This window comes from Lucilia cuprina, chromosome 4, assembly GCF_022045245.1.
Source record: "Lucilia cuprina isolate Lc7/37 chromosome 4, ASM2204524v1, whole genome shotgun sequence".
In the NCBI taxonomy this organism is placed as follows: domain Eukaryota; kingdom Metazoa; phylum Arthropoda; class Insecta; order Diptera; family Calliphoridae; genus Lucilia; species Lucilia cuprina.
This window is the reverse complement of record NC_060952.1, coordinates 37746857-37774041: the sequence shown is the minus strand read 5'-3', so window position 1 is coordinate 37774041 and position 27185 is coordinate 37746857. Positions and strand designations below refer to the sequence as shown.

General features: G+C 29.9%; 1 protein-coding gene across 1 annotated transcript; it reads right to left on the bottom strand.

The window, feature by feature from the left end:
- Window positions 1-2212: 2212 nt before the first annotated feature.
- LOC111675542 lies at window positions 2213-27185 on the bottom strand. The gene is made up of 17 exons (XM_046950576.1): window positions 26715-27185; window positions 21391-21539; window positions 20136-20292; window positions 19763-20078; window positions 19223-19675; window positions 18999-19049; window positions 16910-17075; window positions 16680-16778; window positions 10272-10599; window positions 5658-5812; window positions 5424-5580; window positions 5115-5296; window positions 3376-3536; window positions 2853-3308; window positions 2735-2791; window positions 2514-2679; window positions 2213-2454 (listed from the first exon to the last, which is right to left on the bottom strand). The coding sequence occupies exons 1-17, from the start codon at window positions 26918-26920 to the stop codon at window positions 2354-2356; spliced, it is 3360 nt and encodes a 1119-aa protein (XP_046806532.1). The 5' UTR covers window positions 26921-27185; the 3' UTR covers window positions 2213-2353.

The following is a 27185-nucleotide window of genomic DNA, read 5'->3' as shown; positions in this document are numbered from 1 at the left end:
ATGAGAAAAAATAATCAATATCATCTTTAGTTTGATTTGCATTTGAAGTGTTTATAGTATAAGTAATGTAATTAAAATGTATTTACTTAAACATTTTAACAAGATTTTTAATTGTGATTTTTATTAAGAAATCTTAATATTTAATATTATTTTAACATTTTGTTATGATGGTGTCTTTGACGTAATGAATTGTTTTTAAACAATATTTTTACTCACCTTGATAAAATTTATATTGTATGGATCTTTTATTATACACAAATTGTTGATTTATCTCTTTATAACGTATACCTTAAGAATTTGTTTATCTTGTACAATACCTTCATATTATTAGTTATATAGTACTAGCTATACCCAGTGTGCTTTGCTACCCTTAAAGCAATATAAATAAAAAGCCCACTTAACGATTTTGAAGGTTCTAACTATAACAGTTTCCAAGATATATAACTTTTTTCCGATTGAAATTCTTTGTACAGCATTTAAAAAAATCTAGTTCTATTAGTTTCACAGATAAAACAATTTTTTTGTGTTTAATGAGGAGGTGCCGATTCCTCCTTTAGGTAGCTTTCCAATTTATTACTCAAAATGTTTACACGAATGTTGAAGTTCATCTTGCTAAATTTAAAGATTCTAACTGTAATAGTTTCCAAGACAAACGAATTGCTATATTTAATTTATATGGGAGGTGTCACGCCTTCTGCTGCTATCCCGCCTACTTTTAGTTTTAAATAATAATATTCACATTAAAAAAGTTCTGACAAAATGTGTTCCTGCGCATAGGGACTATTATGGAAATGAATAGGCAGCTAAGATTCCAAGAATAAGATCTGCTCTTGATATCTCCAACGCTGTTCCAATAGCAACCTTTTTATGTTTTATTAAGAGTAGTGTCCTTACGTAATATTTTCAGAAGACTAGAAATAATTAGAGTAAAATAGACACATTTAAAGGGGCCTAGTTATTGTAGTCCTTCTTCAATGTCAAACTCACAAGACTTCTTATAAACCTCAGTATACGGGATATATCAAGAATGAAAGCAGCAATAACAGGACACTGGGTGCTAGGCGGTCTCTTCATAGAACACTGTTACAGTTGCAAAGACAGGGAAAAGGAAAAAACGTGTTTCATTATTCTCATACAGTTTTCCATCATTTTATCTTACTTTACTGAGATATCTGGATCTAAGCTTTATAGTATCCTGAGATTTCTTACAACTACAGGATCGATCTAATTTTATATCGCATGCGCCTTTTCGAAGGACGCCCATTGAAAACGGTTGAAATTAGTCCATTTTTTAGCATATAACTGAACTCCCGAATAGGGGAAAAATCTGCCACCCGACTTGTGCAGTGAAATTTTTCAATATTTCGGAATCCTCAGTGTACCAAAAATTTTAGTTTTTTAACACATATCGGTCGTAAACCCACCAAAGTGTATATATTCTGGTTCCTTATTAAATTCTAAGACGATTTAGCTTGTCCGCCCGCATGTCTTCCTATAAGTAAGGTTTGTTATCGAAAATGGGCAATATCGGAGCAGTTGCAAAGACAGGGAAAAGGAAAAAAGAAACGGGTTTCCTTCTTCTCATATGGTTTTCCATCATTATATTTAAATTTAGTGAGATACCTGGATCTAAGCTTAATGATATACTGAGATTGTTTACAACTACAGGCTGGATCTAATACTTCAACATAATTTTAAAATATTTTTATATCGCAGACGCCTTTTCGGAGAACGCCCATTGAAAACAGTTCCCGAATACAGTAGACGTCCACTAGTACGAATTATATAGTGTCAGGCCCTTTCGCAGTACCGAAAAATTCGTATTATTGAACAACACATTTTGTATGTTTAAACTCATACTGGGTCCTTTTTAAACTCTAAGAGGATTTAGGCCTGTCTGTCCGTCCGCCTGTCTTCCTATAAGTAAGGTTTGTTTGTTATCGAAAAAGGGCAATATTCTCTCTAGCCTATTTTATGAGAATCGGTCCGTATCCTTCATATAAGGTCCCCTCAAAAAAATTACGAGTCAAGCGATGAAATTTGCACAATTAAGTTTCTTTCGAGTCAAAACCGCTCTAACAAATTTTATAAGGATCGATCCATAATTTACTATACTTTCCATACTACTATGACACACAGTTTGATGGTGGGTATATAAGATTCGACATTGCCGAACTGTTTAAACTGAGGATTTACTTTTTTAAATGATATGTTCAAAAAAGGTTAATTCATATTTATTATACTTAATTATCCAAATTAATTGTGCTTTCCAGATTTTTGAGTTCTCAAAACTGTAATAAATTTTATTTTAATACTATCTATAGATATATTAGTTTATAGACTATAGTCTTCATTAATCATAATCTTTATACATTAAAGATACTTCATGGTTTGTTGTTAGATCACAGGGTCTACGATTAAACTGATCCAGTTCTCTTAACCAAACATTAGCAACTGTAAATAAACAATTTTCCATTAACATTTTTCAACCAAAAGAACAATATTAAACTTACTCCATTTGGAACCCTTTAACACTGGACAGGCAGCATGTTTAGTGCGATAGTCACCATCACCAGAGGCATGTAAATTATACCAAAATAACATGGCACCTTTGCGTGGTTTCACTAAAATATTCAAAAAGGGAAAGGCAGTACCACCGCCTTCTTCTACATCGGTTAGCTGAAATGGATTTAAAATAAATTTCAGAATTCAGTTAAACTTTAGTTAAACTTACATAGAAGATGACTGTTGATATACGATTGCTCTCTAAATCGCTTCCAGTATAATCTTCCTGCAATAACAAATAATAAGTGTTAAGTTTTTTGAATATATATATTTTTTTGTTATATTACCGTAAAGAAATCAAAATGTGGCTCATAATGACCGCCCAAACCATAATTTGCTATTTGTAAATCTTCCGCATTGTCAGTATTCAGGCCCGTCAAATGATTAACATGCTGTAACCATTGTGTGGTATATTGATGATTATTATATTTAAACCAGGCCGTTTTACTGGTACGATAATAAGTAACTTCCGAGTGACTGCCATCTTTTGAAAACACTGTAGATCTTTCCATATGAGGTTGAGCCATTTCTTTTATCACCTCTATTTGATGATCACTTATGACATCGTAAATGAAAACTATATAAGGATCTAATGATAATTCTTCTAGTTTATAGGGTTGCAGCAAACGATAAGGATGATTATTTGTATGAAGTCTGCAATATAGATGACTTTGTTGTTGTTGCGAGACCAATTCAAATTCCCCACGACAGACTTTTTCATAAAGTTTATATTCATTGGTATTCTATTGAGAGAAAAGGGAAATTGTAATCTGTTGGATTTATTTGATTTTTTTTTTGGAGTAATCTTACATGGTAATGGTTTTGTTGTTTGGAATTTTGATACATTAAACCTTCTTGTTTACCCTCATTTATTACATTTTCCAAATATATTTTAGTTTCTCTAGCACTTTGCCGTGTTTCATCTTGACTGAGTATATAGTCCATAAGCTCTAAAGCTGATTGGAAGTCACCTAAAAGAAATCAACTTTAAATGGTTGAAATACATTTAAGATAATTTGTTTAAAATTAAATTTCTTTGCTATACTCTCATTTTTAAGACCTATATTACCCTTACCTTTAAATATTTGTGGAAAATTTCAACACTAGCTTTTTCTGTTCGAACTCTATCGTGCTTTCAACCGACAGACAGACAAACGGACAGACATTGATATATCGTCTTAGAATTTAGTAAGGAATCAGAATATATATACTTTTGTGGGTCTATGATGAATATTTCGTTGTGTTGCAAACGCAAGGACAAAATGATGGTGATGATGGTGGTTATAAAAATATTGGTTGTTCAAACTATACCGATCGGTATATATACCGATTGAGTTATAGTCGCTTATCTGTCTGTCCGTGTGACGGATGTCTGGCATAATTTGGAACAATCGAGATTTTCGAACGGCTCGAGAATGGAACCAATTGAAAATATAAATCGGTCGATTAGTTTACTTAGCCCCCATACAAACGGACCGTCCGATTTGAGCTACAAGAACCCCTCATACAGCTACCACTTTTCTAAAATGACTTCAACGTCTATTATTGGAATTATAACCATTGGTATCGTAATGAAAGAAAGGTTCATATTAGACCTTAGGTTACAAACGATTCCAGTAATTTCGTTAATACATCCATAATTTTCGCAAATTTAAGTAAATTAAGGAATAAATCATCATAATTGGTGTAGGGTATCATATGATCGGGAATAGTACGATACCACATTGCGAAGGGTATGAGTTTGTACTTAAGTTTGTAGTATATAACAATATTGGACTACGCTCTCCTTAAAGTACTTCGCTTGACTAAGATTCACTTTCTGACAAAGCTTATGGAAAATGCTTGAAAGTCCCTATAAAACCGGATCTTACGATTTGAGATTTTGGTTTATAACTACAACAAATGCAATATGAAATATGCCTTACATTATTATACCCTACATCACTTTTTTTTCTTAAAATATACCAATCGGCTCAGAATCGTTTTCTGAGTCGATTTAACTATGTCTGACCGTCCGTCCAAGTAAACATTGTAATAGAACTTCAAGTCGCAACTTTGAGGTTAATTTAATGATGCATATTGAAAATACTTAAGATCGGTCTATGGTACCGTAGACAAAGCCTATTGAAAATGTTTAAAATCGGTCCATTATTTTGCTTTGCTCCCATACAACTGAACCCGCCAAGTTCATAATTATGTTTAACATACTCGTATCTCGACAAAAAGCTGCAAACCCGTGTTCCATACTAGACTTGATGAACCTCAAGAACTTTTTAAGTATAGGGCCTCATAAGACCCTAGTCTAAATAAAAAGCCCCCTTCAAATTTGATTTAAATGTCTACAATTTTTCTCAACAATAAATGGCTTAAGTATATCTGAGGCAAGGTAAAATTCAACTTAAATGCTTTACAAACTAAATCACATTTGTTTTTGTAACAGGTGTAGGGTATTATATGGTCGGCCAACTATAATTCTTACTTGTTTTATATAAGCATACATGACACTGTCAATGTTTATAATGATCTAAACTAAGTAAGTATGTACTTACCTATTGTCTTATGATATTCGGCAATTGTTTCTATAAACTCCAAAGTCAATTCGGCATCATTAAAATCACCAGACATCAACATTTTGGTAGACTGTTTTAGCCAAGGTATTGTATGATTATAATCTTGCATGGCATACAAATATTCACCAACTAAATAGCAATCTTGCCATGACATAGACGAACTAAAATAGTTTACATTGTAGTTTTTGTGTTTCTTGTTAAATTATTATACACACAATTAACAGATTAACATTAATAAATCAACATCAAACAAACAAGCAAACAAACAAACATCTTCAACATACACACCCATATTTTACACCATTTAATATACCACTAGCCACTTGTGAGACATCTAATTGATATGTTTCCTGTAAACGCACCAAGGCCAATGTTGAACCGACCATATCATTTTGTGTGGGAAAACTAAGATTTTGTTTTAATTCTTCCATATTCTCCAAATAATCTAAGTGGAAGTAAAGCAAAAATATTTTTTGGTTACTTAAGTCTTTGCCAAAAACTAGTAAAGTTTTATTAACTTACTCGTACGTGTGGCATCAACCGTAACAGTCTCCTCAAATGTTGGCCAATCGGTATAGAGACGTTTTATCAAACGATACGCATTAATGGGATTGTTAAGATAACCCTCTAGATCTTTTGAAGCATCATCATGTTCTTGATGTATGAAATTTATTTCACTGAATACAAAAGGAAGTGCAAAACATGGAAATTGTTATATAAAGTTTTATAAAGAACATTTGGACACTTTAAACTGTAACTAAATTATAAAGTAAATAAATATATAATAAATTTTCGTATAGAGTGTGTGTATTTGTTTTTAAATATGATGTTATTCGATTCAGCAGGAAGACCTTTTCTCACATTAGACATTTTCAGTTAACTTTACTAACCGATAATAATAAAAAATTAATGAAAAAAGAAAATAAGTTAAAGGCAGTTTGGATATATCGGATATTGTCTTGATATGAAAAAATTCTAAACGAACCGTAAATTTCCACTAAATACAGTTAAACACTGCCATTTGAATGAAATATTCAAAGTTCTCAATAAACAACCCAACAAAACTTGTGTTTCCCCTGGAAACTAGTCTAACTACTAGCGCTAAATATCAGAGCAATGAAATACGATCCAATATGTACAAAATATATTTAATAAAAGTAATAAAACTTTCATCTTAACATTTTTGTTTGTTTTTTTAATTTTATTTATGATACAGTTTTAATTTGTTTATTTAACTACTTTTAAATTACTGGTTTCATTTACGACAAAATGATATCTAATAAATGTTAAGTTTTAGCAAATTTAGATTTAATCGTTCTGTTCATTTTTATACCCTACACCACTTTAGTGGGGAGGCTATATTGGGTTTGTGCTGATGTTTGTAACGCACAATAATATCACGCACAATATTATTACCAATCGGCTTAGAATAATTTTCTGAGTCGATTTAGCTATGTACGTCCATCTGTCCGTCCGTCCATGTAAACCTTGCAATCAAACTCCAGGTCGCAATTTTGAAGATAATTGAATGAAATTTGGTACATGATCTTCTATTGTCCCAGGGACAATAGAAGATCATGAAAATGAAAATGGCTAAGATCAGTCCATTATTTCACCTAGCCCCCATACAACTGTACCCCCAAAAAGGGCTTGTATGCATTGTAATCAAACTCCAGGTCGCAATTTTGGAGATAATTCAATGAAATTTGGCACATGATTATACCGTAGACGAAGCCTATTGAAAATAGTTAACATCGGTCCATTATTTCACCTGGGCCCCATAGAACTGAACCTGCCAAATTGGGCTTTTAAGTTCAGAATTATGTTTAATATACTCGTATCTCGAAAAAAGCTGCAAAACCAAGTTCTGTACTAGTCTTAATAACCCTGATAAACTTTATAATAATAGGACCTCATTTGACCATAGCCCCTCTAAAAAGCTCCCATCAAAATTTTACTTAAATATCCACAGTTTTATTAAACAGTAAATGGCTTTAGTAAATCTGAGGCAAGGTACAATTCAACTTAAATGCTTTATGAAAACTAAATCACATTTTATTCGTATACAGGTGTATGGTACTATATGGTCGGCCTCGCCCGACTATAACTTCTTACTTGTTTTTGTTTTAATTTTGATAATAACAAAAAAATTTTTTAACACTTTTTCAAATTAAAAACCTTAAAAGATCATAAACGTAATGTTTTTTTTAAGATATTATATCCGGTATTATTAACACACACACAAACACTTTGTGTGTATATCAATGTCCATCGGCGCATAAGTTGGAACCATAGTCCGTAGTAAAATTGGACTTGCTCTGTCCTTGTAATAAGTAACTTGAGTCCTTGCCCCTAGAATGTTACAACATTGCCTTCATTGTTAGCTTTAGCGTTAGGATAAACATACTCCCATTAGTCTAGGCAAACAAAATCCAAATCTGAGGTGTACAACAATATGCAATATGTTTCCGATTGATGCAGTCGCGAAGCATCCGGTTAACGTTAAACTGATCAACTTGGATGAAAGTATAAGTTTGTAAGTTATTGAATGTATAATATAATAATTTCTCGACCCTATAGATAGCGGAGTCGATTCAGTTTTTTTTGTTTTTGGGTCTTCGAGACCCAAATTTTTAACAATTACGTTGGAGATGAAATTCATCAGTACTTGTTTGTTTATAAATACAAATCAGAGCAAGAACATAACATAAAGTTATGTTGTGTGTAGAGCACATTGTCAATGAGAGCCTATTAAAAAAGAACTTTGTGATACCCTACAAAAATGAATTTTTAAATATCTTATAAAATTGAATCTATAAACATAAAAGAAAATATTCAGAGTCGTAAGTAAATGAAAATCTGTAGAATACATACAAGAAATAGCGTAATTTTCGGCAATGTCAAATCGTATATACCCACCATCAAATCGTATGTCGTAAAAAAATATGGCTTGAGTCAATTATTCTGTGGGCCACGGGAAAACATCTACCAATATTAAGCGAGAACCCATAAAAGGACATTTTTAGTACTTTTTCTTTCTTCGAATTGTATCTTTAGCCAGACGGATGGACGGAATCGACTCAGAAAACGATTCTAAGCCGATTGGTATGCTTTAAAGTGGGTATAGGAGGAATATTTTGGTATGTTACAAACATCAGCACAAACCCAATATAAACTCCCTACTAAAGTGATGTAGGGTATAATGACTTGAAGGTCAAAATTCACTAGCAAACACTAATAACACTTTTAAATTCAAAAAATTTAAATATATTCCGGAATAAATAATAAAATAAAAATAATAAAATAAAATAAACAAATCAAATGCTATATATATTTTTTTAAATAATCCCCATTTTTAACATAATGACTGGTGTAGTGCATCTTAGGTCGGCTATGCCCGACTATACATTTATAATTGTTTTCGTACTTTTTTTGTTTTTGAAAAGGTCCTTTTTTTTACTTTCTAAATTATTGAACCTAGAAACATGAAGTTAAGACTGTAGAGCACAGATTAAGTGAAAACTTATAAAAGGAGTACTTTTTTCTTTATCAAAAAGTACTTTTTGAATTTACTATAATATTGATCTTAGAAATATGTAATTAAGTATGTAGAGGTCGGATTAAGCAAGAACCCCTAGGGGCATTTTTAGTACTTTTTTTCTTAAATTTTTAATTTTTTTTATAATATTAAAGCAAGAAAGATAAATGTAATCATAAAGAGCCCATAGTTAATGCAAATCTATAGGAAATAGTGTTTGATACTTTTTTCTATAACTGATACTTTTTAGTTTTATGCACCCAAATCTATAAATGGGGACTTTCTGGTACTTTTTCATTTTACAACTTTTGTTTATAATATTTTGTAATAAAATTCGTTGTAACTGTTTTTAACACATCATTGTGAAGGGTATGAAAAATTCGGCACATTCGAATATAGAACTCCTACATGTTTCTTCTTTATACAAATCAATCATAATAAAAATGTCCCAAAAATTTCTCGTAAAAATCATTTTTACACAAAAAAATTTTGTTAAATTTACATTTTTATTTGCAAAATTATTGAATGCTTTATAATTTTATCAACAATTTCTTTAAGTGTATCTTTTTATTATTTATAGTCTAGACCATTAATAATTTCACACAAATTATTTTATAAACCGTTAGATGAGTTTCATGATTAAGCATTTTTATTAGACTTGCAATTTAGACCGTTAAATATAATGCAGCGTAATTAAATTTAAATCAGGAATAATAAAAAATAAACAATATGCTCTTTAAATTATTGTTGTTTTATTAATTTTTAATAATTCCTGTATATTAGCTATTACGAACAAAACAAGTACTTAGTTAAAACAATATAACAAGTTTTAATTGGGAATTTTTTTTTTAAAAAGGAATTTAAATTTGTTTATTTTTAATTAAGAGCAAATGTAATTTAATCTTTATTTTTAAACAAACTTTAACAACAACAAGTTATAAATATAAATTTAAACAATTTTATTTTCATTTAGATTCTTAGAAATTCTATTCATTTGAATAGGTGCTAATTTGTTTTAGTGTTGCAATTTGAAATTTAAGAGAATTTCAGAATACATGTAGGCAATAATTGCACCCATAGATAAACAAATTATTCATACAAAAATATTTGTCTCTGTTGAAAACTTCAATAACACAGGCCAACAAAATTTGAAAAAAGTTATACTTCTATAAAAGTTTGGGTCACTATATACGAATCTGATCTCAGACATCTGGAAGAACAAGATATTAAAAAGCTAACAGAATAAGCTTTTAAATGACTTATAAAACTTTGTCGGCCTGTGTAATCTTGTTAAACACACTTGAATGATTGAAATGTCTACAAATTAAGAAACTCACAAACAAACCAACACACATACACTTTGCCTATAAACAAATACAATTTTCATATTGCCTACACAAATGACACACACACACCCACACACAGGTTACATCTGTACGTATAATGTTCATATAAATATGCGAATTTCCGTAAGCTTGTAATGTAAATGTCTGCAGAAATTAATTAACTAAATTTTTGGGGGGGAAATCAATTAATTTGTAAATTGTATATATTATTTTGTAATTTTATTGTTTTTAGCCACAATTAATTGCTTTTACCTTTGCAACACATCAATATGTTGTTGCAAATTATAAATGTAATTTTGCATTTCCGCTAGCAGTTGCACTTCGGTTTTAAATAAATTTTCCAAACCCGCCACCGAGGAAAAATAATCATTTTCTACCGTTAACGCCCAGCACGCTTTATTGCCCAACAGTAGGGTGTACGTGCAAAAAATTGCAGTTATAAATAAATTACTTAACATATCCTTTTGGAAAAAAATAGAATCGCGCTTTGCCTTCTTTCGGCTGAAACGTCTTATCGTTGCTAAGTGTCTATGTAAACTAAGTTTCTTCTTGAAATGAATTGTTGTTTTTTTTGTTTGCAATTATTTTCCTCTTCTTCTTCTTCCTATTTGTACCAGTATACCGGCTTAAAGAAATAAACTTTATTATTTAATATTTTTGTATAATACCACAAAACAAAGCAACATACAATTTGTTAGTGTATAAGTTTTAAACCGTAAACCCACACATGAGCGAACCTGGAACGTCACATATACATACTGACACACATATATGCATTTTGGAGTCTTCCCGCTGTTTATTCGTTACGCTACAAGTACGCAAAAAAATACTTTTTGATTTTGTAGTTAAATATTTTTTTTAACTTGTTTTTGTTTCAATTGTAAATTGTACACCATATAAAAGTGTATTAGGGTTGCACGAAGTTGTAGATGTAGTTTTAATCAGGGTTTATACATGGTACGAAGATTACTGTTGAGGTACTTTCAGGCCCTTTAAGCTGCTGGCGTTATAGCTGATATTATATCACTAGATATAACAGCAAATGAGATTACGGTCACATACTATGCTCTAAGTAATAGCCCGAGGCTAGACAGAAAAACTGTGAGAAGAACTGAAAAGGCTAAATCTATACAAACCTGGCAACAAAGGTGGGACATCGCACAAAATGGAAGATGGATATATAAATTAATCCCCAAAATCAATGTCAGGCCATGGCGGCTATAGGAGCTACTTATATAGATTTCGCCTAGAGATATATGTTGGCGAAAACCTGTGAACAGAAAATGTAGTTGGAATTATGCTCCGATCGGAGAGCAACTGGGAGGCAGTGAAAAGATTTATAGACGCTGTGAGCCAATCGCTATTGTTAGCCGAACGCAGCTGCAAAGCGGAAAGAAGATTGTTCTAAAACTGTCCTATAGCATGTAATACAAAGAAAGAAGCTTGAGGCTGAGACCCCCGCGAAGTAATAACGAATGGCAGTTCCACGAGGACAAGGGTCCGAAGTATGGGGGTGTGGTTTATTACGTAGGCGCATACGCGAATCGTGCATGTCTTTTTTAACACGGTTTGAAACATTTATGAAAATTCCACACCTACAGCGTATCAAAAACAAAAAATAGATAGATAGATAGATAGATAGATAGATAGATAGATAGATAGATAGATAGATAGATAGATAGATAGATAGATAAATAGATAGATAGATAGATAGATAGATAGATAGATAGATAGATAGAAAGATAGATAGATAGATAGATAGATAGATAGATAGATAGATAGATAGATAGATAGATAGATAGATAGATAGATAGATAGATAGATAGATAGAAAGATAGATAGATAGATAGATAGATAGATAGATAGATAGATAGATAGATAGATAGATAGATAGATAGATAGATAGATAGATAGATAGATAGATAGATAGATAGATAGATAGATAGATATATAGATAGATATATAGATAGATAGATAGATAGATAGATAGATAGATAGATAGATAGATAGATAGATAGATAGATATATAGAGATATATAGAGATATATAGATAGATAGATAGATAGATAGATAGATAGATAGATAGATAGATAGATAGATAGATAGATAGATAGCCAAAGTCCAAAGATACATAGATAGATACATCATCTTTTAAGAAGTATATAAAGGTTTCTTTGGATATATTGTAAGCGACTGAGGCTGGTGAGGATCTATTAAGCTAGTTTTATTTGAGGTGCAGATTCAATTATTAATCGATGCCCACAAATTCTTTTAAATTTATGTAGTTATGACGACATAATTGTGTTTTTCTTTTAATCTTTTGGCTTATTTAATAGAAATATTTCTTGTTTTATATTTCATTTGTTTAATTTTTAATCCCATATTGTTCTTCAAACAAAACAATGTAATTTAGAAGCATTTACTGCTAAATTAAAATTCATATTATTTTAATGCCTAAACCTAATTCCAGATTCTTAATCATGCAATTTATTCATTCATACCTACATATATACTTTATGTTGTCAAGTGCAAACAATTTTATATAAAACATAAAATTTAAATTTTATTAAACAATAACAACAAAGTAAATAAAAAAGCATATGTGTACATTAGGGGGATTACATTTATAACAGTTTAAAAAATTTTAAATTGGATTACACTTATACACATAAAGTTGTGATTTTGAACAATTTTTTTGCAACAAAATAGACCGCGTAAAATGTTTTCCTTAATAAAACAGTACAGCCTACCATATAGTATTAGGGCATAATGCTGGTTATTACCCTAATGTAAATTTGTTAAGAACTTGCCAAACGTTTATTTAAGACAAGATCAATAAAGCTCATCTGTCATAATATAAAATCTTAAAAGTAAAACTTTACAACTAAATTGAATTACAGTCAAATGTAATTGTGAATATTTACGTAATGTATTTAAGTCTTTTTTTATTTCTACAACTGTTAAATTATACAACAATCAACTGCAGACAGCGTCTTTAGAAAAAAATATATACATATATTTTTTTTTTTTTTTGAAAGAGAAGTACAAGTCACTTTGGCTACAATTTTCAAAATTAATGATGCTTAATGCGTTACGTGTTTTGCTATTTGATTTTATGATATTTTGATGACCACAAATTTTCATTATTTTGTTTTTTTTCAAAACCTTTTGTTTTTGATGGTATTTTATTTATTGGCGTTTGATGTTTTTTAATCTTTAATCATGTCTATAACTAATATGTATAATTTTTATTTAAACAATTGACACTTTTTTCTATTCAATTTTTGCTAAATAATAAGCGATGCAACAACAACTGGTTTGATTTATAATTAACAATTGAATAATGTGTCATACAATAAATATAAAATTTTAACTAAATAAAGATTAATTGACTAATTTAAAAATTAAAAAATATCAAGTTCTTTGTCAAATGAAATATAAGAATCAAATGATCTACTTGATAGCCAGATGCTATACATCAAATCAATTTTTTCCCAGCTCTTAGATGTATTTGTATTAATTATTTTTGTATTTAGTGTTGATTACTCGATTAAAGTAACAAAAATCTGCTAATGAGTATAGGGTTTGCCATATATGTTTATAAATATTAAAATTGAGATTGAAAGAAGTTTTAGTATTACAAAAGTCGTTTATGGTCTGTTTAAAATTTAAAGTTTAAAAGTATACACAAAGATGTTTTTGAAGATGCTAAATAGTCATTTATATATGAAAATTTTCGAATATACGTGGATTTTGTGAACCCTTCTATAGTTTAGTTTATAGACTAGTCAATAGTCTAGTTTTTAGTCTAGTCCATAGTATAGTATTTAGTCTAGTCTATAGTCTAGTCTATGGTCTAGTCTATAGTCTAGTCTATAGTCTACTTTATAGTATATAGCCTAGTCTATAATCTATCTTTTATCTAGTCTATAGACTAGTCTAAAGTCTAGTCTATAGGCTAGTATATAGTCTAGTCTATAATCTGGCCTATAGTCTAGTCTATAGTCTAGTCTATATTCTAGTCTATAGTCTAGTCTGTAGTCTAGTCTATAGTCTAGTCTATATTCTAGTCTATATAGTATAGTCTAGACTATAGTCTAGTCTATAGTATAGTCTAATCTATAGTCTAGTCTATAGTTTAGTCTATAGTCTAGTCTGTAGTCTAGTCTATAGTCTTGTCTATAGTCTAGTCTATAGTCTAGTCTACAGTCTAGTCTATAGTCTAGTCTATAGTCTAGTCTACAGTCTAGTCTATAGTCTAGTCTATAGTCTAGTCTACAGTCTAGTCTATAGTCTAGTCTATAGTCTAGTCTATAGTCTAGTCTATAGTCGAGTCTATAGTCTAGGACATAGTGTAGTCTATAGTCTAGTATATAGTCTAGCCTATAGTCTAGTCTATAGTCTACTCTAGTCTAGTCTATAGTCTAGTCCAGGAGTGCCCAAAAGTTTCTTACGGAAGAGTAAATACTAATACATTTAGAGAAAAACGTATTTTTATTTAAGATTTTTTGTTGCAAAAACCAACACATTCATACAAGGAAAAAGAAAAAAACATTTCACATACATACACGGCAAAAAACATGATTGGCATTTTTTTGTTAAAATAAAATAATTTTCCCTTTTGTTTTGCAAATATATTTTTTAATGAATAGAAACAAGTATTTAAAACGTTATCAATTATATAAGAGAAGATTGTGAGTTATTGTACAATAATTTTTATGCGAATAATGTAAGTTTGAAATTTTACACTAACACAAATTTTTTCCAAGTGCTTTTTAAAAAAATTTTTTTTACGATAAACAAAAACAAAATCTACGTCCCGTCAATGTTTACCAGCAATAAATACGAAAGTGTTGTTGTTTTACTCTTGCTTGTATACTGTAAAGAACAACAACATATTGCTAGTGCAAAGCGCATATAAGTGTCTAGGTTAAATCGACTCAAATTTTTTAATGTTTTTATTAACTAGACTGTAAGATCAATTATGTTTAAAATACACTATGGTGAAGGGTATATAAGATTCGGCATAGCCGAATATAGCACTCTTACTTGTTATTTTTTAGAAAGAAACGTATTTTTTTTGTTTTTCGTTCTTAATTTATCGTCTCTGAATAAAACTTACCGAAAATATGGATGGAAAATTGGAAACCGTATACCTTTTTAAAATTTGTTGAAAAATTCAAAACGATTGGAATATTTTGTTTTATTTTTATTCAAACAAAGTAAAACATCAAAATAGAAACAAGTTTCAAATAAAAACAGAAACAAAATGATTCTATTTATTAACTAACATTTTTTTTGATGATTTCCTATTTTAGAATTTGTTTTTCAACATTTGAATTCCTTTATACAAAATTCGCTAATTCGTCAAGGCTTTTAGATTATTGCCACTATTATGGTTAACAACTAAACTCAGTTAATTTGAAATTGCAACAACTTAACTTTAAAACCACTCAACTTTTTTTTGCTGTTATGAATAACAACAAACTTCAGTTGTAATTGTGTTGATGTTGCCAACCTAAAAAGCGTTTTTTTGTAAAAAAATTAAGTATAAAATTTATGAAATTGTGTTTTCGTAAATGTCAAATTTATTGAACATCTTTTTATTGTAAATTCGTTCCAAAGTCAATGATTAATGAAATTTAAAAAACTTTCTTCGTTTTTTCTTAAAAATTATTCTAAACAATTGAGTTGTAATTTGTAAAACGTCATGTCAAAATTTTCAAATACATAATATAATAAAACTTACTGAAAATATGGAAGGAAAATTGAAAATCGTATGACTTTGTAAAATTTGTTAAAAAACGATTGGATTTTCTCGTTTTATTCTAGTCTATAGTCTAGTCTATAGTCTAGTCTATAGTCTAGGCTATAGTCTAGTCTATAGTCTAGTCTATAGTCTAGTCTATAGTCTAGTCTAGTCTATAGTCTAGTCTGTTGTCTAGTCTATTGTGTAGTCTTTAGTCTAGCATAGTCTGGGGTACAGTTTGGTCTACTTGTAGTCTTTAGTCTGGTCTACTGTCAAATGCAATGGCATATAAAGTTTTTTTTAGAAAATATGTAATTTAATTATTTAGTGTTTTTTATATAAAGACCCACTGTAACTTCAAATATAGTAAAAATTTTCTTTACACTTGGAGACACTTACTTTAAATCTATTCGTGCCATTATATTAAGTAAATAAAAAACTCAAGATTTAATACCATGATTTCATTTTGGCAGTTAGTGTATAAATAAGTGATTAATGAACTAATTTATAACTATATTAAAGAAGACACAATATTATATAAATAATTTAAAGGATTTTATTGTCTAAAAAGTTTAACTCTTTTACTTTTTGTTAAAAAATATAGAAAACACTTAATAATAATACATTATAGTTTACTATAAGGCAAGGCATACAGCGTGGGAGGGTTAATTGATAAGTCAGTGGAGTGACTAGCTAAAAACACTTAAACAAATTTAAAAGCACGATTTGGAATGTTTTTTTAAAAATAATAAAGTTTCTTATTAGATTTGTAATATTTTAACAACTTATCATTTAACCTCCTCTTTAAATTTACTTTACTTAAATATGTACAAGAATATTTTGTTATATTGTATACGTTAGTTAGTTATTACGAATAGTATATCACACAATGATTTGACGTTCTGCATTCTATTTAACAGTTGCATATTGTATAGAACTTTCATGATCTCTAACCAAGCCACATGGTCTAATCAGTTCTTGTCTGCGTTCATGTGTCCAAACATTGGCAACTATAATGTGGGGGAGGAAAATGCAAAAGAAAACAAATGAGTAACGTATAAAATTATAATAATGCCTTAAGGATTAAATATTTTATTATGCAATATAAAGAAGTCAATTTAAAACAATAAAGAAAACTTACTCCATTTGGATCCTTTTAAGACCGGACAACCAGCATGTTTCGTACGATAATCACCATCTAACGAACGATGCAAATTATACCAAAATAAAACATTGCCTTTGGCAGGTTTAACAGCAATTTTCAAAAATGGAAATGCCGTTGCGCCACCTTGTTCCACATCTGATAACTAAATAAACAGAAGGAGAATGAGGTGTAAGTAGTTGAAATTGTTCAGGGTTAAATGGAAAAATTGAGAAAATGATTTATGAAAACAATATGAAACCAACACAAAGTACATATTTGCATAGAAGAATGTTCGTGAATGTGTGTATTTAATATTAAGGTGGTATATTTATGTATATTTGATTGAACTAAGTTTCAGTGACCTAACTTTTAAAATATATGTTTTTCGATTGCATAATTTTTTCATTCGACATGTTTATATTATTTCAGATGCCGAAGAATCTTATTAGATTCTAAAACGATTTAATCATGTTTGCCCGTCGCAATTGAAATTAAACTTAGAATTATACATATAGGTTCCTCATGGAATAGGCTTCAATCTGGGGTGAAGAGAAAAGTACATATATGCCAAATTACATCAAATTTGCTTGAAAGTTGTCAGCTTTAAGTGGTACACAAACTTTACATTAACACACATAGCTATGTCATTCTAGCTTAAGGTTAATTAGAGTCGATTGGTATATTTTAAGGTGGATACCTACTATAGGGAGTTACTAACATCAGCTCAATCGCATAAAGTGGTCAGAAAGTTTTCCTTCGCCCTCATGGTCTTTAAACTTAGACTTGTCCAAGAGGACTTCACCATTTTCCTTCGCTAGACCTTTTTCTTAAAACATGAAGTTCTTTTGACGCATTTCCTAAACGTTTCTACAAAAAAGGCCATACTATACGTTATTCTTTCAAAACATCTTGCTTTTCTTTAAATTCGTTGGTTTGAATTTTGTATATTATTTTCAATAATATTTTTAAATTCTAGAAGGACAGTGACACATGTATGAGTACATTTTATCTATCTATCTATCTATCTATCTATCTATCTATCTATCTATCTATCTATCTATCTATCTATCTATCTATCTATCTATCTATCTATCTATCTATCTATCTATCTATCTATCTATCTATCTATCTATCTATCTATCTATCTATCTATCTATCTATCTATCTATCTATCTATCTATCTATCTATCTATCTATCTATCTATCTATCTATCTATCTATCTATCTATCTATCTATCTATCTATCTATCTACCTACCTAAAAGAGCCGGGTTATAAATACAAAGCACATGAATTAAATAAAAAATCCTTTTTCTGGAAAACCATCTGAGCTAGAACTCTCAAATTTTGCAATATTAAAATCCATATGAACAATTTGTAAAATAATGGCCGTACTAACAATAGGAGGCATTGCACCTCCCATATTATTTAAAGACAACAACTTTTATATATTAGGACCTTTAGGAGCTATGAACCTCAAATTTTATAAAAATAATTTTGATTTATGCCGTATGAATTAAATGCAAAAATTAGTGTACCTAGGAAACTATTACAGTTAGAATCCTAAAATTTTGTTTGAAAAATTTTGACATCTATGTAGATACAGGAGTAATAAAGTGTAATTAGAATTAGAATGCGGGGTACTTCCTTTATGAATAAAACACAACAATTCATATAAATAGGAAACTTTTAGAATTTTCTAGGAGATTTCTAGGATAAAATGTAATTCAATTCTAAATTTAGAGAAATATCACTTTATTATGCCCACTGTGTATTTGAAAATTCACATTTCCATTTCCATAATGTTTGGCCTATAAATTGTGTAGATGGTTGTGGAACAGTTAAAGTAGTCGTAAACACAATAGACTGACATGGTTATTTTGTCAATTTTTGCATAAAGTTTCACATCAATCTTGTGGAAAAAAGTAGAAGAATTGGATTTTGCGTGCAGTACTTACCGCACAATGTTGTATGTTTTGACGATATTAGCATGTATGTATGTATGCACATTTATACACACCTACTACATATAAGTATACAATAAGAATGTGTTCAGAGTGTAAGTGAGTGTATCCTTGTATACTTACATAGAAAATTGAAGTTGATATACGATTGCCTTGGTCCTCTGGTATATTATCCTGAATCAAACAAATTGCAAACAGACAGAAAAAATATACATTACATTATTATTCTTTGTTATTATAAGTATGTACAATGTACATATGTATACGTTGAGGTTGCATGTCATATTAAGACCATTAAATGGTTTTTATTTTTTTCACTACATCATCGTATCTTCTTTACAACTCACCATAAAGAAATCAAAATGTGGTTCATAGTGACCACCCAAACCATAATTAGCCACTTGTAATTCCTCACTGTATGTCATGTCTAAATTGGTTACATCATGTATATCACGTAACATTTGTTCCATGTAAGGATGATTGTTATACGGCAGCCAGGCATTTTTCGAAATGCGATAATTACGTTTTTTAGATGACGCATCTTCACCGGCACGTACGGTGGAACGTTTCATATTTGGCATTGCTAAATCTTTAATTGTTTCGATTTTTTTATCGGTTATCATATCATGGAATACCATGACTAAGGGGTCCAAATTTAATTCTTCCACTTTAATGGGGGCCAATAGGCAAAATGCACAATTTCCACTATGATAACGACAGCGAAGATTACGCTTTTCTGCTGGGGATTGTTGTATTTCTTCACGGCATACTTTTTCATAGGTTTTGAATTCCTGGGAGGCCTAGAAGTTAGAGAATTTTTTGAAAACTATCCATTTACAAATAAATTACAAAATCATAAAAGAATTACAAAATTGATAATTGCTTACATGATATTCTGCCTCAATGTCACCTGTCTCTGGTAATGTCTGGGTATTTTCAAACATTTTCGCCACAATACCTCTACGCAACGGATCTTCATTCAATATAATTTGCACCACCTTTAAAGCTGAATTCATATCACCCGTCTTAAGTAAATTTTCCGCCAACATTTCCATAAATTCCAAAGAAATTTTATTATTATTAAACGAATCAAAATTTAAACGTTTAATTGATTCCTGCATCCAGGGTCTAGTTAGATTGTAGGCCTTTGATTTGATAAGTTGTTCGCCTAACATTAGGCAATCGGACCAAGTCATATCGGAGCTGAAAATTAAATACATAGCTAAACAATGCTTTTCTAGAAAGTGATTCATTACTTACCCATATTTTATACCATTTAATACTCCAGATGCTACCTGACCCACTTCCAAATTATATGTCTTTTGTAGTCTTACCAAAGCCAAAGCAGATTCTTCGAAATCATCTTCAGACGGATAGTCTAGGGAACTTCTTCGTTGCTGTATTTGTTGCAAAAAAACTAAAAATAGATTTTTATTAGAATATTATATTACTTTGTTAGAAAAATTTTATGGACCTTCCGGCCATCTAGTAACAGTATATCTTGATCTATATCTGTATATATATAAATTAAACGTGCGTTTGAATGTCTGTTTGTTGGACTTTATAGATGGCTTAACGGTGTGTGTGGAAGATATAAACATTCATTTTATCTACATATGTATGTAAAGTTGGGTCACTCACAATACAACTATGAACTAAGTACTTGAATGAGCATTTGTAGCGTCAGTTCATTGACATGATATTTGACAAAAAATAATTCATTGTTAGATTCCATTTAGACTTCAACACTTTACTAAAATACAGTTCTTAAATTACTTTATATGTATATGAGCAATTATCAAATTTTTTTAATATTAGAGTTAAAAAAATCGAAAAATTTTTTTTGATGGCACATTCAAAATATTTTGTGTTAATATAAACAGACATAGTATAGCAGAAAAAAATTAAATTTTGCAAAATTATTAAAAAGTTCATAACATTTTTGCAAAAACACTCAATTTACGCAATAATTCAAATTATTTCATATATTAGAGCGAATGTGCCGCGCTAAAAACTAACATTTAAAAAAATTTACGTTCATGTTTAGGGGGCATTAGCGCCCGGTCAAAAATACTGTAAAAAATTAAAAATTGGAAAAAACCTGGTGACGAAATTCAACATCCACGTTGTAATACGTAAAGTGATATCACACGGATGAGCTTGTAAAGAATTTATCTCCTAAGTGTCTTTAGTTAGCGCTTTAACGAATAGTGTCCAAAAGTTTAAAGCTGTGGACCAAAAAATAAAAAGAAAGTGAAATAAACTAGTTAGTGATACAGGTTTTTTTTTGAATTTTGTAAACTTTCAAAACCGATTACGTTTAGAGTTTTACAATTTTGCAATTTTTAGGATGGAAGTCTTGTGTATATAATCCTGTGTGACATTTTACTTCTACCAAAGTTATTAACAATTTAGTTTAATTTCAAAGGAATTAAACAAATTTGATAATCGCTCATATGTGCAAAAAAATATCTACATTATGTATTGATAAATAAATGTTCTTAATTACACTTACTGCTATGGGTTTCGGTAATTTGATCTTCATATTTATTCCATCCATTAAATAGACGATTAATTAATTTGTATGCATTTACTGGATTGGTGAGATAATTGTCTGTATCGGCTGCAGCCAGTTCATGTTCAATTTCTATTTTAAATATTTCTCTGTAAAATAAAATAAAAAAAATAAGTTCCGTATTAATGTTCATTCATTTAAAATTAGGTTATACTAAGTAAAATAATAGTGGTGGCTCACTGACATTCTTTTAAGGTAGTATTTGACTAAGCAAATCTGCCCTGGTTGCGTAGCTTCCAAAATGCAATATAATTATTTTATAGCCATTGCAGATGGTTCTATTGATTCGGCAACATCATCTAGTGATGTAATCAATATGCGAAGACAAAGACAACTACGAATTGACTATTCTATAACCGTGACAAGATAAAGTTCGAAATACTGCCCGGGGGATACGTGAGCCAATGGTAGCAGATTATATGATTCTACGGTTCGACAACAGATCAAATAATTTCAACGTATGGTCAAGGACTAGAGTGGTAGACTAAAGGTAGTGGTAGTACCTCATTTTCCTCTAATTGCTATAGGGTAAGATGAGGAAAGATCTTCTAGGTAACATGTCCCGATGGGAGGCAGTAAAGAACATTGCTAGATGTTAACGAAATCGAAACATTTATATATACGATTTAAGACAGCACTCATAGGCAGGCATATGAGGTAGTGATTACAGAAAGTAATTCATTACATAATTAATTACAATTACTTGTAATGAGTAATTGGGCAATAACCAAATAAAAATTTCTTGTAATCAAGGTATAATTAATTATAATTACATGTAATTATAATAAGCAAAAAAACTTCAATTACAAAAAATTGTAATTTGTATAACTTCAATTAATTTGCAATTTGATTCAATTACAATTAAAATTGATTGTAATAGGTAATGCTTTAAATATAAATACTTAAAATGTTATTGTAATTGAAAATGCAATCATTGAATTGGACTTTGTATACAGTTGCTAAATATCTTTGCGAAAGATTTTTTTGTAGATATTAACTAACAAGGATAGAAGCGCATAACAGGCTCAATAGAGAAATACTTTTTTTCTAATCTGTTTAATCTTAGCCTTCTTCTGAAAATGCCTTTTATACCCTACACCACTTTAGTGGGGAAGGTGTATTGGATTTGTGCTGATGTTTGTAACTCACAATAGTATTGGTCCTATACCCAAACTTAAGTATACCAATCGGCTTAGAATAATTTCTGAGTCGATTTAGCTATGTTCGTCCATCCGTCCATGTAAACCTTGTAGTCAAACTACAGGTCGAAATTTTGAAGATTATGAAATTTGTCACATGTTCTTCTATTGTCCCAGTGACGAAGCCTATTTCAAATAGTTAAGATCGATCCATTATTTCATTTAGCCCCCATACAACTGAAGCCCCTCATAGGGCTTGTAAATCTTGTAATCAAACTAAAGGTCGCTATTTTAAAGATAATTCAATGAAATTTGGTACCGGAGACGAATAATGGACGATTAACATGGGCCCATTATTTCACCTAACCCCCATACAACTGAACCCGTCGAATAGGGATTTAAAGTTCATAATTATGTTTAATATACTCGTATCTCGACAAATAGCTGCAAAACCAAGTTCTATACTGGCCTTGATGACCCTGATGAAATTTTTAAATATAGGGCCTCATTGCACCCTAGCCCCTATAAAAAGCTCCCTTTAAAATTTGACAAACAATTGTATTCAACAATAAATAGCTTAAGTACGTATATCTGAGGCAAAGTACAATTCAACTTAAATGTTTTATTATCGAAACTAAACACATTTTACAGGTGTAGGGTATTATATGATCGGTCTCGCCCATCTTACTTGTTTTATTTTATAAAAATCCAAGTTTCTCAAAACTCCAAAAAATATAGAAATTTAGTTTTATTAAAAACGTGTTTATGGCTAAAAATAAATATTGCTAATAAAACTATAGAGAAAGAATCAAGGACTATATTTGCCATTTATTTCCAAAATCAGTTTCTAATCGATTATTCAAGGACACAAAAATAGTAAAAAATACTTATTTACCCTATACTATCATAGTTAATATGGTATTATGAGTTCATGCTGATGCTTGTAACAAAAAAGAATTGTGAATTGCAGAGTAATATGATTTATTTAGTTACGATCACTTAGTTATAGAACCTAAAATCTCTTTCAGATTCTGTAAAGTTTGTTACAGAAGTAACAAAATTTCAAATTGTTATGCAATGTAATTGGATAGACTCCTAATAATGACTTATTCTAAGATATCATTTAAACTTAGGTCCATTTTGAGAGGACAACGTGAGTCTGCCTGATAGTGTTAAACCTGCCGAAACGATTTGGTCTGTTCTTAAGATTCCAAAATAATGTTCGATGTTCTCAGTGCTTATAAGTGAATAGCAGAGGAGTAGAAATATAGTCTCCTCTTACACCTCACTCTCAAAACTTTTGCAGTCCTTATCGTATTCGAGACTCTTTTTCTGAACATGATTGTCAATAGCATTCCAAAAAAAGCAGTGAATTTGACCTAGGATCATTATATAGATGCTAGGTTGACTTCAAACTAGGACACTTGGGTTGGGTTAATCATTGGATATGAACCATTTCAAATAGTTCATATATAGAAAATGTGTATAAATAGCTCTACTAAATGTCAATAATTGAACAAGAAGGGTGATCTTACTGTCAGTCACAACTAACAAATACATATTTCCTTATCTATTCGTTAGGCAATCTTTTGCGACAAAACTAGTTCATTTCATTATGAAATAAGCTTTCTAAATTATACCAAAATTTTGCAATATTTACTGACATTTATGCTTAAAACTTACTAATTAGATTTTCATCTTAAATTCTTAACATGTTTAACTGGTTAAAGTGTATAAATGATCATTAAATAAAAGTTTGTCGGAAACTGTCTAAAACTCTATATCATTTTCGAATAGAAACCTTCCGTAGAGAAGTAGATATAGATAAGCAACATTTAAATTTAATTTAAGTTAAATATGCATAAAATAAAATGTTCTCAATCTCTTAAAACCCGATTTATATACATATTTATGTTTCTACAGACATTTAGCAAAATTTCACGTAACATATTTGGTAAAAACAGCTTACCAAAGCAAAATGAGATGAAAAAAAAGTAGAAAAAAAGCACATAAATTTGACACTTTAAGGAAATATAAATAAATAAAATTAATGCATGAGAACAGTTTCTGTATTGTTTAGAAATCCATTAGCTTTAGTAGATATATTTAAATTTTGTTTGCATATTAATTAATTACGATACAAAAGAGACTTTCACAAAAAAAAAACTGTTAACGCATTGACGTATTGTTTGATAAACTGCTATATTTGTTCACACCATTGTTTGTTTATTTGACATTTGCTTGGGCAAACAGTTAATATTATTTTTTATATCGGCTATATTTTTATTGATATATAAAAACCTCTTTAGTTTTAAAAATATTGCTATTAAATTAATTAACTCAATCAGTAGTACTCAGTTGCCGGTAAAGTAAAAAAAATAATTGCTGGTTTTACTAGTTTTCTATAGCTTCAATTTCGCGATATTTATGCATTTGTTTTTTTTTTAAGAAATTTAATATTTTGTTTGTTTAACAAATATCATGTATTTGTCACTTAAAACGATAATTTATGTCATGAGAATCCGCTTTAAACATTTATGGGAACATAAAATTTGAACTACCGCTGGTTTAAGTGACAGACTGCTAAACAATAGCAAACTCGTGCCATTTCATCTAAAAGGTTTTTAAGAATAAGATAAAAGAAAGACATAATCTCAACATATATTATTCCCGTCGGGTATTACCCATCCCCATATCAAATAATCTGTTAATATATGTACATACAATTACTTGGACTTGGACTAGAGTATATACTTCATGGTGTTATCTTTAAATAAGATCTACATACATATATTATTTTCAAAAAGTTTACATGTAAAGCAGATTAGCCCAAAATTATCGACATACGATGTATGGATGTTTCTTTGTTAAGACAGACTGTAGACTATACTATTGTCTAGTCTTTTGCCTAGACACTATATGAAACTATAGTATAGACTATATAATAGACTATACCACAGACTATACTTTACACCAGACTATGACTGGATAATAGACTAGACTGTAGACTAGGCAGACTATAGACCAGACTATAAACTAGACTATAGACTAGACTATAGACTACACTATTGACTAGACTATAGACTAGACTATAGACTAGACTATGGACTAGATTATAGACTAGACTATATACTAGACTATAGACTAGACTTTAGACTATACTATACACTAGACTATAGACTACACTACAGACGAGTCAATGGACTAGATTATAGACTAGACCATAGTCTAGACTATAGACTAGACTATAGTCTAGACTATAGACTAGACTATAGACTAGACTATAGACTAGACTATAGACTAGACTATAGACTAGACTATAGACTAGACTATAGACTAGACTATAGACTAGACTATAGACTAGACTATAGACTAGACTATAGACTAGACTATAGACTAGACTATAGACTAGACTATAGACTAGACTATAGACTAGACTATAGACTAGACTATAGATTAAACTATAGACTAGACTATACCAAGACTATAGACTAAACTATAGACTAAACTATAGACTAGACTATAGACTAGACTATAGACTAGACTATAGACTAGACTATAAACTAGACTATAGACAAGACTATAGACTAGACTATAGAGTAGACTATAGAGTAGACTATAGACTAGACTATAGACTAGACTCTAGAGTAGACTAGGCTATTCTAATTTAGATTAGACTACAGATTAAATTGTAGACTAGAATATTGTAAATGATCATCTGGATATTATTTGCCTAATATTTGCTATAAAATATTAAAATAAAATTTTAAATTTTATATAAAAAATCATTTCCCCTTAATTGCGTTCACGATCAGCCTGTATTGATTTTATGGCATCACTTAATTATTTGAATTAATTTAACCTGTTTGAATTTTATCGATTCTTTGTTTATTGACTAAACTTTATTTTCTCATACTTGTTTTATTTTTTATGACAGCTTTTTTTTGTGTTCATGATTTATTTATTAGAGTAATTAATGCTGTAGCTATATTTAAACATTAGGTTTTCCTTTTAGATAATAAAATTTCGCTTTTAGATTTTTATTTAAAATCAAGCGGATTTATTCCAACTGAATAAACAATTTGTTTAAAAGTCTCTATGTTTTTCATCTTTTGTTTCACTTACTTTTCCAATAGGGCAATGTGTTGTTTGGCTGTTGCGATATAATCCTTTAGATCTGCCACCAGTATTTGTTCAGTCTTGAGTAAACTTTCTAAACCTGCTACAGAGGAATAGAATTCATTTTCATATTTATTACACTTGACAGCACTGAAGCAATTAACAATTATAATAAATACAAATAGAAACGTTAACAGCCGTTGTCGCATCATTGTCAACGATGACAGCTCCGTAGCGAACGTTGAAAATATTGTTTTTCCGCCGCCGGCAACTGTTTCAAACTTTATTTTATGTTTATTAAAAAAAGAGCAAATATTATCAACTGTTGCTTAAATTTGCTGTTTATTTTAATTTGTTTGCTTTAAATAAATTACATTAATATTTTTGCTCATTTACACTTTATGTAATTCACTAGACAAACTGTCTGTTGGCTTTAAAAACTAGTTGTTTTTTGATTTTAACATTAAATACGATTTT

Bases quoted from the DNA above. Each gene is read 5' to 3' on its own strand.
- LOC111675542 (XM_046950576.1), bottom strand. From the start codon at position 26,920: ATGATGCGACAACGGCTGTTAACGTTTCTATTTGTATTTATTATAATT. The intron at 21,540-26,714 runs GTAAGTGAAACA...TTTATTTTACAG, and splicing joins CACATTGCCCTATTGGAAAA to AGAAATATTTAAAATAGAAA. The intron at 5,297-5,423 runs GTGTGTATGTTG...AAACTATTTTAG, and splicing joins TTAAATGGTGTAAAATATGG to TTCGTCTATGTCATGGCAAG.